The 19,899-nt window shown below is 37.6% G+C and overlaps 1 protein-coding gene across 26 annotated transcripts in view; it reads left to right on the top strand.

The window, feature by feature from the left end:
• The window catches only part of LOC131425391 (sex determination protein fruitless), a 761,905-nt gene that overhangs the window by 640,387 nt on the left and 101,619 nt on the right, over positions 1-19,899 (top strand). For all 26 annotated transcript variants that reach the window (XM_058587258.1, XM_058587250.1, XM_058587259.1 and 23 more), the window contains one exon: positions 13,567-13,714. In XM_058587258.1, the coding sequence (XP_058443241.1) occupies positions 13,567-13,714 (148 nt within the window). The remainder of the gene's footprint in view (positions 1-13,566; positions 13,715-19,899) is intronic.

Genomic DNA, 19,899 nt, shown 5'->3' with positions numbered 1-19,899 from the left:
AACTTGAAACCGTTAACGTTAAAATTAAGTCAAATAGCATAACAAGAAAGTTTTGGAGTTGAGAAAATTTTTCTAGGTATTCTATTTCGAACTCTTCTTTTGTCAGTCGCATTAAAGAAATTTTTTACTTAGATCTCCTTGTGTTGTGTACTAGTTCTTTGAGAACGGACATAGCGCGATGGGTAAGTCGGTGACTTTTATGCAACCCGCCTGGGTTCGATTCTCAACCCCGCACATAGGGTCAGAAAGTTTTTCTAACCCGAAGAGGCGAATGGCTTTAAGGTTTTTCTCTATAATCAGAATAAGGCAAAATCAAACGGTTGAGTAGCCAAATAATTGAAACAGTCTTATTACTGTTTTACACTCTGTTTGTCAACATTAGCGTCTATTCCACCACCTCTTCATCTCGGAAGCATTCCGAATCACTTTCCTAGTTTTTCTATTCGCTCATTGACAATTACCAAATTTTTTTCGATCGCTCAATTGGATGGATTGAGATTCTTGCCGATGAAATCCACCCTACTGTTACGAAGCCAATGAAGTATATTTAGGCTGTTTTGGCAGCTAGCCAAATTCGACCAAAACTTTGCATTGGTCTCTCTGTGCTCTGATGAATGATTTAATGAATATTTTTTCAAACATTTATCTTTGTAGAACCTCGAGTTCCTGGGCTGATTTGTAACGAAAACACGAGTTCTGTTTTTTTTTTCTCCCAGCCGCAAATCGTTTGCCAAAACTTGAATTTTTTTGATAATTTATCAACAAAACGAATTTCTTTCTCCTCAAAGTGTGCCTAAGATTCTGACTCGGGGAGCTTCCCAAAGGCTGTAACCAGGTTAGCATGCGAAATGCACTATATTAGGAATACTTTACTATTTCGCCACTAATGCCTCGAGATAGTAACGGATACTAGCATAACGGTGTGCTATTTGCAATCTTCATCAGTGTATCACCCCTAAGTTTTTTTAGAACTACTTGAACTAAGCGCCATGCGTTTCCTTATAAAAGGGCTTCAATGGAAACGCTTGGTTGATTGTCAGTTTTTCTTCTAAGAAAAATTCAAGTGGTGTAGTTATCTATATTGAAAAAAATAAATCAAAGCGTTCAAATGTGTCCAAAAATTATTTATTTTATACTATAAAGTCTAAAGTTGAACCAAAATCGGAGGTGTGAAAGAATGTTTCAGAAATTTATAAGTATTTACCTTTCTCATATAGAAAAGTTATGCAAGCACTGTGAGATTTGAACCGAGGCCCGGAGAACCGAAAGTCATATTCGAAAAACTTTGATTCAAATCATTAGTCTTATAGTCCTATACACTACTTCTGAATTTCATCTGGACTGTCATATTCGAAAAACTTTTAATCAAATCAAATCTTCTGAATTTCATCTGGACTCGACTTGCGGTTCCGAAATTATAGGATTAAGAGAGTGGAACATTTCCAGCAGTTATACAGAGCAGTGATAGGCCTTGTCAGTTGACGACCAAACGTATCCATTCCGGCTAAACCAGTCTTCGGCTTTGGTTTTGGAGGTCTTGGAGGCACCGAAAATAGTGATCACAAACTCTAAAATGAAACGAACTCACTTTTCTCGGTGATGGTTTGGCATATTTCTACAAACTTTTAATTAAAGGTCTTATGATTCCATACATAACTCCTAAATTTCATCCGGATCTAATCTTATTTGACCTTTGATTCAAATAATTGTCTTATTATCCTATTGAATGAGGTTGAATTTTATCCGGATCCGACTGGAAATGAAAGCTAAAAATTTCTAACCTTCATATAGTTGACGAAACAAAAAAAAACGAAATTTTCGAAGCAGATTGTGATACTATTCGAACTTGTAGGCCTGGCTATTTCATGGCCCTAAAAACTTACTGCAACTGTGACCGTCGGTTCCGGAAACAGTTATCCAAAATGTCCTATTTGAAACTGGCATCGATTTATCGTGAAATGTTAATGAGAATGGTGCCTTTCTAGGTGGATTAAAACAGATTTCTAATGTAAGAAATACATCTTCAAAAATTTAAAAAAACACTGTACATTTTGCCGGAGATCTTTCTCAAACTTTTGGGTGGAGCGGTTGTTTTGAAAATCAACTAAAATGAAATCAATATGGCTGTTAAAATTTTGAAATTATAGTAAAATTATCTCCAGTTCAAGCTCTTTCAAATGGTATTGGCTTTTTCATTATGAATTCTCGCTGGGAGCTGATCTCACACGCTTACCCATAGGTTGTAGCCATTCAGTTTTACATAGGTTTTAGTTTACAAGCTTCGAGTTTATTGGATCATTTGTGTTTTTGTCCGCAGCTGAAAACCACTTGCCATTGTTGTTTTTTTTCGCTCCTCGAGACGTTCCTAATACAACTCCTGCTCGGGAAGCTGCTCAAATTTCATTTTTACATAGGTTTCAGTTTGCAACCCGGTGAATGACCTTAGTGGTTAAAACTAACACTCGGATGTAATAATAATGAAAGTATAATAATGAAGGTTTCTGTTTCTGTATGCGTCCTGGTTCACCATATTACAACCGAGCAAGTACTCTAAACTTTTGATTCTGTTCCGGAGTCCAATTTGGCTGACAAGATCAAAACAGTAGCCCTTAAAAATCTAGGTAATTTTCTCTGATTGTCTCTGATACCTTCTGCCGATCGTAAATTCCACTGTAACAATAGTTCCTGATCCTTCCGAATAATAGTTTTATGTACACGCAAAGGTAATGTCTGACTTTTCAAAATAATCCTCCAAATTTATCATGAAATAATAAAATAATTTGTTACTTTTTTGTCTTTCTCATATAGAAAGGTAATGCAATCACTGTGAAAACCGAGGCCCGGAGGGCCGAGGTTCATATACCTCTTGACTCAGTTCATCGAGTACAAAAAATGTCTGTTTGTGAACTTTTCTCAGAGATGGCTGAACCGATTTTCACAAACTTAGATTGAAATGAAAGGTCTTGTGGTTCCATTCAAAATTTCTGAATTTTATTAGGATCCAACTTCCGGTTTCGGAGTTATGGAGTAAAATTTGCAAAAATTGTGAAAATAAGTGCATCAGCTTTTTGGGAGATGTCTTAGCCGAGTTTCACAAACTTAGATTCATATGAAAGCTGTTTAAGTCCCTTACTAAATTCCTGAATCTCATTTGGATCTGACTTCCGGTTTCGGAGTTATGCGCTAAAATGTGTAAAAAAATAAAAATAAATGTTCTTACTTTTCTCATAGATGGCGCGACCGATTTTCACAGACTTAGATTCAAATGAAAGGTCCTGTGGTCCCATACGGAATTACTGAATTTCATCCGGATCGAACCTCCGGATCCGGAAATACAGGGTAAAGTGTGTTAAAAATGTTATATCAGGTGTACAACTTTGCTTAAACCGTTTTCCGATAGGTTACTGTACCGGCTGAGGCTGGTCAAAATACATAGATGATAATGCCTTTAAATTGAGTGTGTACAGTGCCTAACGAATTGTCATCGCCGTTTCTGTGACAGTTGTTCTTGTTTTCGTATTATTCACGCTCGAAAATGTCTGTTTATGTGCCCAGTTCTCGCTATTTGCGGGAAGTTTTACTTTTCTGTTACAATTCGAAAAAAATGCAACTGAAGCGCATCGAATGCTCTCAGTACGGTGATGCTGCTCTGAGTAAAAGAACGTATCGGGAGTGGTTTCAAATTTTTAAAAATGGTGATTTCGATGTCGAAGACAAACATGGTGGTGGAAGAGAAAAAACCTTCAAAGACGAACCATTAGAAGCATTGCTTGATGAAGATTCGTGCCAAACCCGAGACGAGCTTGCCGAATCGTTTGGAGTGAGTCAGCAAGCCATTTCAAAACGTCTCAAGGCCCTGGGCATGATCCAGAAAGAAGGAAACTGGGTGTCGTACGAGTTGAAACCGAGGGACATCGAGTGCCGTCTATTTGTATGTGAGCAACTGCTTCAAAGACAAAATCGTAACGGGTTTTTACATCGAATCGTAACCGGTGATGGTAAGTGGGTTCGATACGATAATCCTAAACGCAGAAAATCATGGGGAAAGCCCGGACATGCAACTTCGTCGAAGGCAAAACCGAATATTCACGGCGCCAAGGTTATGATTTGTGTTTGGTGGGATCAGCTCGGTGTGATTTACTACGATCTCTTAAAACCGGGTGAAACCATCACAGGAGATCGCTACCGAACGCAACTGATGCGCCTTAGTCGCGCGCTAAATAAAAAGCGGCCGCAATATTAAAAGCGACATGACAAAGTCATCCTCCAACATGACAATGCTCGGCCTCACGTTGCAAAAATGGTCATAAAGTACCTGGAAACGCTGAAATGGGAAGTCTTGCCCCACCCGCCGTATTCCCCAGATGCGCCCCTTCTGACTTCCACCTATTCGGTTCGATGGCACACGGTCTGGCAGATCAACATTTTCAATTCTTCGAAAAGTTGGAAAAATGGATTGCTTCATGGAAAGCGTCAAAAGAGGACTCCTTTTTTCGAGCCGGGATCCGAAAATTGCCGGAAAGATGGGAGAAAGTTGTTGCTAGCGACGGATAATATTTTGAATAATACATCTGTAAGCACTTTTTCGCAATAATGCTTTTGATTTTGAAGAAATAACGGCGGAAGCAAAGTTGTACACCTGATACCATCACTGAAAAAATGCAAAAAAAAATCTAAATCGACCTCAAATCTTCTCCAATTGATAGTTTTTGTCAGTAGACGGCCAAACAACCCGATTTCGGGTATTTTCTCCAGAATCGAAGAAAATGATTTTGAAGAATACCACAGTATTATATATGATAGTATGATAGATATGAGAAAGGCATCATTACACCACTAGGTGGATTAAAACAGGTTTTTTTTTTGACATTACACCAACTGAACCGCGATTTGAGAAGCCATCGACATTCTTCATCTCTTCGAAACGGTTCGCTCATTTACTCACAAACTATTTTGACTTTTGTATGCATTTCGTAGCAGTCATTTTGGGATCTTTAGGGAACGATCTCAACAAAAAAACTGTTTCGAAGCGTACGAGGTACCCATTTTGGAAAAATGCTGAAATCGAATCAAAAATACTAACTGATTCAATATTGTCCTCTCTGAGGAAAAAATGTCGCACTAATCTACTTCAATGATCATGGGTATGACCACGCTCTGATGTAACCAATTGTATCTATGATATAACGAAGTGAAGCGCAGCGTTTTTTTCTTTTACGTTTCTTTTCTCGACGATCAGTTCATCCGATCCATCTAGCTTCAGTCCAATGTATGTTTTCGTCATCATCTCAAATCGTCAAACTGTCAACGTCATCAGCGAAGCCCGAAAAGTGAATAGGTTTTAGGATGATGCTACTATTCTTTTAAGCTAAATCTATCTTCGTTTTGGTCAATTTAGCAGAAAACTCGTACACTCATTAGACCTGCCATAATGCGATTCCACACGAACATGGCATAACCTCACAAAATTAGCACCAGGAACGTCATTTGGCAGCTACTGGTGGATTATTTACATATTCGTTTCGATTTAAAAGCGTGTAATTGTGTATGTAAACAAATCACTGATAGCTCATTGATCTCGATCGATATGGCACTTTGAGGTCAGTTAATAGGTCTGATGAAAGTATGTCGAATTTGCGTCACTTCTGGAGCATATTTACTTTTTACGTATTGATAATAGAATAAGCGAAAGAATTTGCTCCCTAGTCTTAAAAAAACCACTTGGTGCTTCTCCGATATCTCTCATATTCGATTCCTTTGAATGCTAGAAATGCTGATTGACCGTTGTGTCTTTCTTCATAGCACCCAGAACAAAATAATTGTAGGCATAATAAAGGTATAGTTGAAATATTTTCGTTTCTGCAAAACATACTTGTACATTTGTTATCTGTTATTAAACATAAATGCACTCAATCGTTAACAAATCAACCTAATTTGAAACAATCAATTTGAATATCTTTCACGAATGACTTCTCGAAGTAACTTATCACCTAGCTGGACTGCCATTCGGCGACACCGAATTGACGTCAGTTGTGTTGTTACTTATTTTTCGTATGCCTGACATGGCCCGGCGCGTCGGTCAATCAGTGCATGTAGATGTAGCGCAGTATTCGGTACGCAAACAAGTCACGATGAACTTGAAAGATTTTCGCGACGCTCTGCCGGTTACGTGCCCTGTCATACAAAGTGGCTCCTTTGGGGACACGCCACCACTGCCAACAGGACTGCACCCTTGTTGAAGGCGCGAAACACAGAACACGTGCGTAGGTTCGCGAACCACAAACAGACTTCCAAGGTTACTCGGAATGTGGAGCTTAACCCTTTCCGAATTTGACATTCGACTATCGTTCCGTTGTGGGAACGATTGGCACGGAATCTGGTTTGTCTAACCTAACAAGTCACTCTCGTTTCGATGTTTTCATTGCTGTTCATTCGAGAGAAACGCGTAAAAATTTTAGGTTAAGGTCACCGTTAAGGAGGAAACTGTTCCACACACTACGCAAGCCGAGCAGTGCAAATCAACAATATTTTGATGTGCCTGTCTTCTCTGGGAAGCGTCAAACGGAGGAAGCTTCAAGACGCAAAATTCGCAAAATTTATTCGTGCTTGTAGCTGAGAACGACGAAAAACAGCGACAAACCGTAAATTGCTTTTGCACGACGAATGAACGACCGGCCGACCGACCGGCACTCACCTCTGCCGAATTTTGCTTCCTCAAGTGCAAGTGAGTGGCAGAACGACAACAACCAATACCCAAAAGGCGACGGACGGATGATGACAGTACTGGTACAGGCGAACAAAATTGTCTTCTAATATATATATATATACACATTGGATTTTATTAGATAATAGAGCTATCCATGGAACCGAACCGGACGACGGATGGTTTTTGAGGCCAAAAGTGAGCGGACAACGCCATTGGGTCACTGCCGCGTGTCATGGTTTGTACATTGATCGGTTGAGGGACAAAGTCGCAGGGGCACAATTAGCGAAATTAGTGCAAATGATGTTTTCAGGTTCGCCTTGCTCTGGTGTTCTGAAATTGAAAAGTTTGGGAAAGTTCACTATAAAAGGGACATGTCACTATTTGATGAGAAACGGATTACCGCTTCGAAGATAGTAAATTTTTACATCTCTCAAGTCTCATTTTGACGCTTTTTTATGCCTCATGTAGAAGAGAGTGTTGAATTTTACATACAGTTCTAATAAGCCATATGTCAACGACGAATTGAGTAATAATGTCTACTTCAGATTAAAGAGAAAACATCTCTTTTTCGATTGCTGGTATGACTGATTCTCATCGAACGCCAAGTCTTCTGGAATCCGTTTTCGATGCGAATGTTGGCAGATGGCTTATTGGCAGTTATAAGAAAAATCGTGTGATTTGTTTGAAGAATTTTGGATCAAGATAGGCGAACATTTACAGATGGCGCTGCTATTACTAAAAGATGTTACAAGCAAAAATTTGTCAAACAAGAATTTGTGAGATTCGATCAAACTTTTTATTAAAATTTGTGCTATAGCTAAAGTTATGAAATCGGCAGACATCCTCTAGCAAAAAAAAATCAGGTTTCGAGACATACTCAAATGAGAACCGCCACCCTCTATTTATATTATGGTCGGAGAGAGTTTTGTGTTATCGAGTTGATGTTTATGCCTATTCATTGCTCACTACCCACAGTGAAGACAAGGAAGACGATGAAACAGGTAGACTACTTGGCACTAATAACTGACGACAAATTCTGGGAGCTTCGACAACAAAAGTAAAATGAATGAGAAGGGATATGCTGAAAATCAACGGCCGTAGATTTCATTTTAATATTCGATTGAAATGAAGTTTTACAGCACTGCTTCCGACCGACCTTCATATCAACTATCAACTAATATGTAAACGCAATTCAATTATATTTTCGGAATTACAGAGCGATATGTACAAAAATTGAAAAATAATATGCGCTCAATTTTCGCAAAGACGACTGAATCGTAGAGGGTACTAATTGACAAACTGAGAGTCTTACGATCCCATAGAACGCTTTTAAAGTTTATCCTGATCAGTGTTGGTAAAAAATTCAAAATTTCGAAAATCGCGACAAGTGATTTTTAAACAAAAAAAAAATCATCGATTAGAACTCACTGCAGGAAAGCTCAGTACTGATTTTTTTTACAACGCGATTCTCACTGTAATTGATTTCGCTTGGCAAAAATATTAGTTGTGAATAGTTCACTATCATACATTCTACTTGATGATATTTAAGGAAATGTCCACACATTGAATATATCTGATATGGTTCTCGAACAGAAGATTTTTGGGAAATGAATTATCATAGCCGTTGTATCTCAACCCTTTGCAGAATACATGATGAAAAAAACCGCCGATGAGCGAAAACTGAACCTTTCTGAAAATATTCAGTGTACGTAGGGTGGTTGATAAGTGGATCAATAATGGGGATGTTTTTTGAAATTTATTCGGCACTACATCATTAATAAAAGCAGGAGGTGCTGTTATTAATAATAAAGGGTGATTTTTTAAGAGCTTGAGAACTTTTTTAAACAATAAAACGCATAAAATTTGCAAAATCTCATCGGTTCTTTATTTTAAACGTTAGATTGGTACATGACATTTACTTTTTGAAGATAATTTCATTTAAATGTTGACCGCGGCTGCGTCTTAGGTGGTCCATTCGGAAAGTCCAATTTTGGGCAACTTTTTCGAGCATTTCGGCCGGAATAGCCCGAATTTCTTCGGAAATGTTGTCTTCCAAAGCTGGAATAGTTACTGGCTTATTTCTGTAGACTTTAGACTTGACGTAGCCCCACAAAAAATAGTCTAAAGGCGTCAAATCGCATGATCTTGGTGGCCAACTTACCGGTCCATTTCTTGAGATGAATTGTTCTCCGAAGTTTTCCCTCAAAATGGCCATAGAATCGCGGGCTGTGTGGCATGTAGCGCCATCTTGTTGAAACCACATGTCAACCAAGTTCAGTTCTTCCATTTTTGGCAACAAAAAGTTTGTTAGCATCGAACGATAGCGATCGCCATTCACTGTAACGTTGCGTCCAACAGCATCTTTGAAAAAATACGGTCCAATGATTCCACCAGCGTACAAACCACACCAAACAGTGCATTTTTCGGGATGCATGGGCAGTTCTTGAACGGCTTCTGGTTGCTCTTCACTCCAAATGCGGCAATTTTGCTTATTTACGTAGCCATTCAACCAGAAATGAGCCTCATCGCTGAACAAAATTTGTCGATAAAAAAGCGGATTTTCCGAATGGACCACCTAAGACGCAGCCGCGGTCAACATTTATATGAAATTATCTTCAAAAAGTAAATGTCATGTACCAATCTAACGTTTAAAATAAAGAACCGATGAGATTTTGCAAATTTTATGCGTTTTATTGTTTAAAAAAGTTCTCAAGCTCTTAAAATATCACCCTTTAGATATAATGATAATAAAAACAATCACAAAGCGTGTTATGCAACTGATTAAAAAATATTAGCCATGCCATGCCATTTAGCTTGAATAACGTACGCAGAAGTAACAGGAGCGCAGACTACGCTATGCCAATTCAAACGCGTCATTCAAACACTGCGCCTACTGTGTATTCGAGACTTGCTGACAATGCTGCACTCGTATTACTTCTATGAATCAAATTCATGCTAAAAAGCGTTTTATTGGGTTTAATATAAATAGTGCAGTCAGCTGTAGCTTAAAACAGCTTTCCGTCGCTATAATCACTGTTTGTAATGTGGAAAAAAATATAGTTTTTCATATTGACCACCCTACGTGCAACAGAAATAGCTCAGGCATTATTTCTTAGTCGCAATTCAGTTACTAATTTATTCAGTTGCAATTTTTATTGATGAAAATATAATAATTGAATCTTGCACGAATCACTTCGGTATCGAACTGAAGCGTAGAGAAAATTTAGCATCGAAGTATCATCGGAGACTCTTCTCACTTTAGGTTCTTTAGCGATATTTCTTTGCGTGAAAATTCGTCATCAAGTTTCACTGACACACAAAATCACTTCTTGTGAACTTCGAGGTTCAGAGTTTTGTGGATGCTCGTTTCATGGAACAAAATATCGGAAGTGATTTTTTCAGTCACTGAGTTTTTTTCAGAAAATCTCTTGAACTTGTTTTTTCCCGAGTAATAGTGAAATTAACTTTTTCTGATCTTGATTTTCCCAACACTGATCCTGATCCGACGTCAGGCTCCTAAACTACAGAGTGATAAGTAAAAAAAATATAATTTCACGAATATTTTTATACACATGGCGACGTAGAAACGAATCAAATCTTTTGAACTAGCTTTATAATTCTTATATTCTGCGTGTTCCCGGTTCTGGGAGTACCGGAAATAGTGGTAAAAAACTCCAAAAAACGGAACTCACTTTTCAGAGACGACTAAACTTTGGTTCAAATGAAACGTCTTACGGCCCAATAAGCTGCTATTGAATTTGATTCTTGATGAAGTGTGTTAAAAATTTCGAAACGTCTTTCATGGCAATGATGCAAAATACGTACATTTTTTTCAAAGTTTTGCTTCAATCTGGTAACAAAAAAGTTTTTTCCATCGGCCATCTAAAATTGAGCCTTTTTCGAAACAATCATTATTATTCTATGTATTCCTGAAAATATTGCAGATAATAAACCCTCGTGTTTAGCGGAAAACCTTTGAGGACCTCGAAAAATAAAACTGAAATAAATAGGGAAAAAATGTATTGTATTCTCCCAAATTCCAGTATTGGAAATGGCGTTGCTCTCCGCTCATCAAAAAGCTCACATTGCCAAATAATTCGATCTACCGATGGAATCCCTCCAAAAGTCCATTCTCAACGGAGGAAGTTTCCTAGTCGGATCAATGTACAGAATAATCTTCAATTTTACTCCATTAAAGGGGGTGAATCTAATTGCTTGAAAAACTTTCTGCAAACTGAAAAAGATACCAAGGTTTTGAAAAAATTAGTAGCTTCATTGTTTCAGAGAAGTTTGATGAGCTGTAAAAGAATTTAAGCGAAGTGTAAATTGTATAATATTACTTTCTCCATGCAGTGTTTTGATAGATTTCAATATCCTGATTAGCTTAGCTTATGATTTTTTAGTACCCGTAGATCAAAAAGGGACTCTCGTATATTTGACAGCGCTGCTAAAGGAACATTCAGAAGTTCGTACGTTTACTTCTGGCTACCTACAATCGGAATTAAAATTCTGTGTCTTCATACTACTCAAAATCCGGCATATTTCGAATTTCCGAACACGTTATTCATACTATTTTTGGGGTTCTGAAACGGAACATTTGAGGCTTCGAAGATCTGCAAAGAGCTATTTTTTATATAAATCGATAACATCGGATGTTGTCAGTATTATTTTTCCAATGTTTTAATCTGTTCAGTGATTTTTCTCAAATACAAAGGATCAGAATCGGAAAGTCAAAAAATTGATCCGCAATAGAACTGTTCACTGTGCGGAGTGATACAATAGTGATCGTTCACTTTTCGGTGAATTTTGCATGGAATGGAATGGAATTTTGCTGCAGATGCTATTTTCTTCAAATGCAGAAGCAGAATGCCGATGTAAATATTTACCTCCCATTAAAGCGAATTGCGCAAAATGCAAACACAAACCCAAAATGAACTTTGAATCCCAAAATGAACGATAATTCCGCACAGAGTGCAAATCGGTTCATTACTAATTTTGTTTTTGTGAAGGCACTCTGTTCAGGTGTGAACACGTACACATTGATGAGCAAAGGCAGAACGAATACATTGAGAAATTTAATATAGAACTACGGACTGTTTTTCGGTAAATTGTTTTACTGCTAAATCAGCTATTTCAAGTAAACTTTTGTTAGTTCTTTGTAAAATGCTCTGGGTCCCGAAAATTTACCATTTCTCTGACTATCTGTTTGAATACATTTTATCGAACCGCACAGATTGCAAATTGGTGCAATACGACTGTTGTTGATTTTGTGAAGTGGCTTAACTTGTGGCTAGTGTCTATCCTATGAAAATTGCAAAGTGATTTTCTATATACCAAATTGTCGTCTCTGTTAAGGAAGATCGTAAAAGGGGCTTGGAAAACAGAGGTTTTTAGATTAGATAGTAATCCTTTAACGTATATAATTTTTACTGTTTGTATCGATGGTGTCGATCATATATTTAATAAGACACACAGCGTTGGCTCTAAGATGTCGAAAGCAATGTATCGATGATGTTCAAAACCTAACCACCGTTTGTATTGTTTCATTATCCGTACTTTGAATTTGCATCCCTGTATAGAAAACAAAGACGTGGTCGTACGACCATACCTACCCAAAATTGAGATGAAAAGGTATGGAATCCTTCCTCAAAGTGGATCTTGACAGCTGGTTTATTGGTCGTTATAACAAAAACAACGAGAAAATTGTAACATTAATCGATCCACATTATTCAGCCTCCATGCTCACTATTTCCACCTAGGATCTAAGAAACAATGCCACAACTAAATTAAGGTTAAAAATGTTTAATATTTGAGTATAACGACGTGATCCAATTGGTATCTTACACATCGAGGCAAGATAGCATATCTCATTCTAAGTAACGATTTTCATGTGTGTAATGAATTGTGGAACTGAGATGAATAAGGGGCCCGTTACCTTAGTTCGTTTCAGTAACGAAGTTCTATTACAATATAGCATGTAACTAACTAGTTCAATTTCCATTACTGTAAAACGGGTTTACCCTTTACCTCCGATCCCTTCCGAGCGTTCTGTATTCTGCCACACTGTCAAGATTTCAAAAATTATGCTTATTTACATTAGATCTATAGTGATAGATAAGAATATAATCATCATATATTCTCCTAGCATCAATTCTAGTTGAATTCATCTGCCTCTGAACAGATAACCAAAATCTGTGATGGCAAGTGCAGACTATTTATTTACACTAACAACTTTAGAAGCGAGAATGAAGTGTGTCATAGGCAAACAATCATCATCGACCCGACATAGATGCCCTCAGAAACTGCCACTGGCAGTGATCTACCATTTGCCACCTCGGCAAAATTTTAGCATCATTCTCGTATTTCCCCCCGTCCCTGTTGCCCTCCCGGCTCCAGTCACCGTAGAACGAGCTCCTGTAACGACTATTTCCGGGCAGACAGACATGCTGCGACCAAGAAGATACATTTAATTTGTGGCCACCATCTGTACATTTTCGTTCCGAATTGGACTATCCACCCGAGACCATCAGTTTCCTTTTAATTTCCATCGTCTTTTGCTGTTGAACAAAAATAAAATCACAAGCAATTAACTCTTATACCTCCGGCATTCGGAAACTATCCAATAAAACATGAAGATAGCCATTAAAGCTGTATATAGAGTGGCCAATAGGAAATAATAAGAATGTGATTCTCCTTCATTCATTTATTCATTCCGGCCATGAGTGTCTGTTTTCACCACCGAAGTGCACTCATATTCCATAGGGTATAATTTGGTGCCATAATGAATATATTGAATACTCGCAATCGAATCGAATGAATTCTAATCTTTTTATTCTATTCTTACCTTTCTTGTATTGCAGGAACAGCACTGACACAGGAACAATGGACCAGCAGTACTGTCTACGCTGGAATAACCATCAGTCCAACCTGACAACGGTGCTCACAACCCTACTGCAAGATGAGAAACTGTGTGATGTCACGCTCGCCTGCGACAAAGGAATTGTCAAAGTAAGTTCTCGCATTATTTGACACTAAGTTCGTTTCCTTTATCGGAGAGGCTTTCAGTCAAAGGCTGGTTCGTCTCTTGATTCGATAATAAGGCTGTACCCCATTTCGCGAATAGTTTTATCTATTGATTTCAATTGGCAATTTCCTATCAAATAATTATTTAAAAATACCACTAGAAGATTCTGTTCAGTATTCTTTTTTCAAACTTTAATAAAATTAGAAACTTTCTTTGGGTATGAACTAACATAACATTTTTTGGTGTGCCAAGTTAATAAAAAATTTTCATTATTTTACATCGTCGCACTAAATAACGATTTGAAATTTTAAACACACTTTACTCTATAGTTCCGGTCATACCCGGATGAAATTCAAACGAAACCTATGAAACTTCAGGATCTTTCATTTGAGCCTAAGTTTGTGAAATCGATCATATCATATCTGAGAAAATTGAGTGAATTTCGTTTTCGAGTTTTTGACTACTATTTCCGGTATTTCCGGAACCGGTATAGCCGAAGTCGGTTCGTTTAGTAAGTAGCTAATATAGCCTACAAATTAAGCCAGTTTTGAGCCAAATCTGGAAAAAATTTTACAATTTTTTGGATAGTCGCGCTGAATGACGGTGTGCAATTTTAAACACACTTTACTTTATGAAAGCCATCTCTGAGAACAATGAGTGACATTTTTTGATACATACACACACATACATACAAACAAAGATATTTTTCAGCTAAATGAACGTAATTCTTTATTTGAACTTTGATCCCCCGATACAGATTTGCAGATTTTTCTTCTGAAAAATATAGATTTAAATATGGCAACCCAGCACGTTTTATGAATTGAACAAAGCACGTTGTGTGCTTCGTTCGAAAGGCGGTAGTGTCAGGCACGTACCCAGAGGGGAGGGGGGATTTGGGGCCTCGGCTCCAATCGGAGTAAAGTAATTTTCATTTTAGGATTTTTAACCACTACTTCCGGAATCAAGAACAGAAATGGGTTTTATGGCCATCAACTAACAAGATTTGTTGTTAATTAGAAGATTTTACCAACCAGTTTCAGATAACCCGCTTCTTTCTGCAAACGATTTTTTTTTTCGTAGCTCAAAAGTCGGTTTTCACAGTGAATACAGTCAATGTCAAAATAAAGGAAATGGTACTAGATGGCCAGAAAATGCCATGAAGATTAGTACTGAGCAAAATAATCATAGTTTTAGCAATATTCGGCGAATGAAAAAGATGTCCTGCCGCTAGATGCCGCACTTGCATACTCAGGATTAAAACGATGAACGCGAGCACACTTCGGAAGCATGTCCGCCTATGCTGATGATGATGGTGTCAGTTAGTTAATGTTGATGAAGTCTAGATCCATTATTATACACCAGAGAACAGAATGATTAATCGACAATAGACTGAAATCGGCAAGAGTGTTCCAGGTAGGCTAAATCGGGCGCAATGGTTATGAAGTCGGTTCTTTTATTTTGTCTCGGTATGGTTTTCGTGGACTACCTCGAACAAAGAAAAACATCTTCGACAGCAAATATAAGTATGCATTATTGAAGCGATTGAGAATCGGGTTTTCCAGATAATACACAGTCCACAAGAGCAGAGTGTGAGTTTCATTTTGGAGTTTTGACCGTTTCTTCCGGGCCTGTTCCGAAATCGGAGCCCGGATTCGGTTGAAGTAGCATAAAAGTCTATGAATCCATAAGACCTTTCATTAGACATTTGTGCAAATCGTCCTAGTCATCTATGAGAAATTTATGTGAGAACCATTTTGGAGTTTTTGACCGCTACAAAGATGATTTTTCTGTTGTTGCTTCGTCACCCCCAATGACGAATTTAAATTTTTATTTGTATAACTAGACCAGAGATGCCAGATCTGCAGACTTTGGGTATAGTGCTGCAGACATTTTTTTGTTGTGCAGATTTTTGCAGACTTTTGTAAATCGAGTTTTCCGCAAACTTTCGTCCAAATCAACAGACTTTTGAAATTGCCGCAACCTGCGTGTGTGCGTGTTGCTATTGCTGCCAGCAAGGCATGCTTGCTGACTGCCGATTTTTTTCACATTTGCAGACTCTTTTTTTTTGCAAACAGATATTTGGAATTTTTACCTGGCATCTCTGAACCAGACCAGAGATGCAAAGTAAAATTTTAAATATTTTCATGCAGGATTTAAGAAGTTTGAAAACTCGAAAAAAGTCTGCGTACTCCAAGTTTTCTTCAAAGAATGATGTAAGGAATTGGTATAGTGAACAAAAAACAGACCGCGGCAATTTCAAATGTCTGTAAATTGTTACAAACGTCTACAAAAAACGTGATTTTCAAAAGCTTACAAAAAAAAAGTCTGCAACTTACAAACAAATCTGCAGGTCTGGCATCTCTTATCCAGACACGGTAGATAACTCGATGAAATTAAATAGGATCATGTGGGTTTGTAAGGCACTTCATTTGAATATAAATTTATTCAAATCTGCTCGAAGAGCTTGAATAGTTTCAAAATATTTGCTCCTTTTTACATCGTGAACACATAAGAACATCCTTTTTATATAAGAACACACCCTTAAAATTGAAGGTTTTAATACTCATCACTCAGTTTTTCCGGAACCAGAAGTCGAAGCCGAACTATGGGACTATATGATAAAAGAAATGAAAAAAAAAACTATCTCTTCCCTTTGACACATTTAACTTCTTGCTTCAATCCCTCATTGTTCAATCCAAAATATGTGAGTAAATATTTACTTAAATTTATAATTACTTGCACTCGCTCTACAAAAAAAATAAATACTAAAGACACAAGAATCATCAGTTAGATGCATTATATCTTATATGTGAACCCCTCCCAAAACGAAATCCTGGGTACGGCATCTGGATGAAATTGCGCAGTATCTTTTAAGACAATGAGAGTTTTAATTAGAATCATGATTTGTGAAAATCGGTTTAACCGTTGCTGAGAAATCGAATGAATTACATTTTCGGAGCATTTCTTTACTATTATCAGAGGATTCGATATCGAAAATCGGGACTAGTAATATCAAAGTAGGTTTATACAGCCACTAACTAACAAGATTTGTCAACTAAATGAATTTATCAGTAAGTTTAAAAAAATTACAGTTTGTTTCGCCATCACCTGTAATAAAATACTCAAAAAATTAAAAATTTCGTAATACGGGAACCGAAAGTCGGGTCTTAAACAACTTCTCGGGGACTTTGTGAAGAATTTCAAAACCTTATATTTACATCTTAGTTTGTGAAAATCTGTTGAGAAAATTGGGTGCACATTTTCTCGTAGATTTTCAAATATTACCTTGTAATTCTGAAACCGGAGGTCGGATTCAATAGCAAGCTATTGGACAATAAGACCATTCTGGTTCCGGATACCCCGGGTTGGCGGTTCAATGCATAGGACGCTGGTCTTACAAACCATTTGTCGTATGTTCGAGCCCCGACCTGGAAGGATTCTTAGTGTCAGTAGGATCCATAGTACTAGCCATGCAATGATTCTGTACACTAAGAATCGGCTGCGAAGTCTGTTGAAACAGAAAGGCCAAAATCCACAAAAGGAATGTAATGCCATGACTTTGCTTTGCTTGGTTCCGGAATTATAGGATAAAATGTGTTGAAGATTTTGTATCCTCCATTAAAGTGGCGAAACAAAATAAAAATTCTGAATTTGCCTCTGCACTACGGAAGCCATTATCAGTATGGAGGCCTTACAAACCGATTTCGGTTATCATGGCTCCCAGTCTTCGATTAACAACGGGAGATAATCGTTATATACTGAAATAAGGTTCTCAGCTTTTTTTCCTTAGAGATGGCAAAACCGGTGTTCCCAATCTTAGGTTTAAATGAAAGATATTATGCTCCTAAGCATATTCTTCGGATTGAACAAAAATTAACATCGTTGTTTAAAGTACGATGTCAATATCGTAAAAAATCTAAAGAGTTAGTACGTCATGTTGATGGTCATACGAACCGACTTCGATTGTGCCACTTCTCGGGTTTCAGTAACACCTACTTCTCTCCCTCCCCCTTAACGCAAGAAACTATTAGGGGAGACAGGGGCTAGACCGGACACTTAGTTAAACCAGACAGCGTAAACATCTGCAATTAGTTCGATTCATGGATTGACTTTGTAAATGCGTTAGATGATGCGGTACAGATGACTTGGGTAAAAACCCAATTTTAATGGATGTTTTTTTTTTCAATTTCTTAAAAGAGTTCGATTTAGCCCCGGTCTCCCCTATATTATGAAAACTACCAACGGAGGATTGATAGGAGAAAAGTTAGTTAGATCAAAAACAAAGTTCACAATGACGACAACAAACGGTTTTGTCAATGAGAAGAGTATTGAATTCTTCAAGTGATTTTGGACTTGGTTTGATAGCAGTCGTTTTTACTTGAAACTTAGGAGTCATTCAAAGGGGAGTTCAAATTTTCATAAATTATGTCAGTTCATAGGTTGATGAAAATATAACACTTTTTGCCTTTCTCTATAGAAAGGTATTAGAATTGCTGGAAAAACCGACTTTCGAACGGAGCCTCGGAGACCCATAGTATTATATACCATTCGACTCAGTTCGACGAGATCGGAAAATGTATGTGTGTGTGTATGTGTGTGTGTATGTGTGTGTGTGCACTTTTCGAAGATATTTGAACGCGCTCAATTTTCTCAGAGATGACTGAACCGATTTTAACAAACTTGGGCTCGTTTGAAAGATTCTATCGGGCCATTGATCAAGTTCGAAGATCAAATGGCTGAGACTTTTGGTTCCGGAGATATGATTGTATAAGTGACGTAACCGACAAAAAGCGTTGTATTTGAACGCGCTCAATTTTCTCAGAAATGACTGAACCGATTTTAACAAACTTGGGCTCGTTTGAAAGCTACTGTCGGGCCATTGATCAAGTTTGAAGATCAAATGGCTGTGACTTTTGGTTCCGGAGATATGATTGTATAAGTGACGTAACCGACAAAACACGATGATTTTTACCGCTCTTATATATATAAGGGTGCCAAAATTTTGGGATCACCTCTATTTTCGTAAAGTTCTAGTGTTCAAAAGTTTAAGCATCTCGAAAAAAGCCTTCATGCAAAATTTGACCTAAATCGGACATGCTTAAGGGGTGCTGCCCGGTGGTAAAGGTTTGACAATTTTCGATCTTGAAAAAGCACCATAGGGGGGAGTACATGAAATTTCCAAAATCGAAAAATTTTTTCGATGCCGAAACTCTTTAAACTGCATGAAACATCGAAATTTAGTGTCATCTAAAATAAATTTTTTGAAAAAATCAATTTTCTGGGATTTAGAAAAATTTTCAGTTTTTTTCTAAGTCCCAAAAAGTCGACTTTTTCAAAATTTTTTTTTTTCGAGATGACACTAAATCTCGACGTTTCATGCAATTCTAAGCCTTTTGGCATAAAAAATTTTTTTTCGATTTCGAAAATTTCATGTCTCCCCCCTATGGTGATTTTTCAAGATATATGAAAATTCCACTAAGTGGACTAAGAAGGCTTGTGTTATATACCATTCGACTCAGTTCGACGAGATCGGAAAATGTCTGTGTGTATGTGTGTGTGTGTATGTGTGTGTGCACTTTTAGAAGATATTTGAACGCGCTCAATTTTCTCAGAGATGGCTGAACCGATTTTAACAAACTTGGGCTCGTTTGAAAGCTACTGTCGGGCCATTGATCAAGTTCGAAGATCAAATGGCTGTGACTTTTGGTTTCGGAGATATGATTGTATAAGTGACGTAACCGACAAAAAGCGTTGAATTTGAACGCGCTCAATTTTCTCAGAGATGGCTGAACCGATTTTAACAAACTTGGGCTCGTTTGAAAGCTACTGTCGGGCCATTAATCAAGTTCGAAGATCAAATGGCTGTGACTTTTGGTTCCGGAGATATGATTGTATAAGTGACGTAACCGACAAAAAGCGTTGAATTTGAACGCGCTCAATTTTCTCAGAGATGGCTGAACCGATTTTAACAAACTTGGGCTCGTTTGAAAGCTACTGTCGTGCCGTTGATCAAGTTCGAAGATCAAATGGTTGTGACTTTTGGTTCCAGATATATGATTATATAAGTGACGTAACCGACAAAACACGTTGATTTTTACCGCTCTTATATATATAAGGGTGCCAAAATTTTTGGATCACCTCTATTTTCGTTAAGTTCTAGTGCTCAAAA

This window comes from Malaya genurostris, chromosome 1, assembly GCF_030247185.1.
Source record: "Malaya genurostris strain Urasoe2022 chromosome 1, Malgen_1.1, whole genome shotgun sequence".
NCBI lineage: Eukaryota > Metazoa > Arthropoda > Insecta > Diptera > Culicidae > Malaya > Malaya genurostris.
Note: the sequence above shows the minus strand (reverse complement) of the source record. Positions and strands in the feature narration are given on the sequence as shown.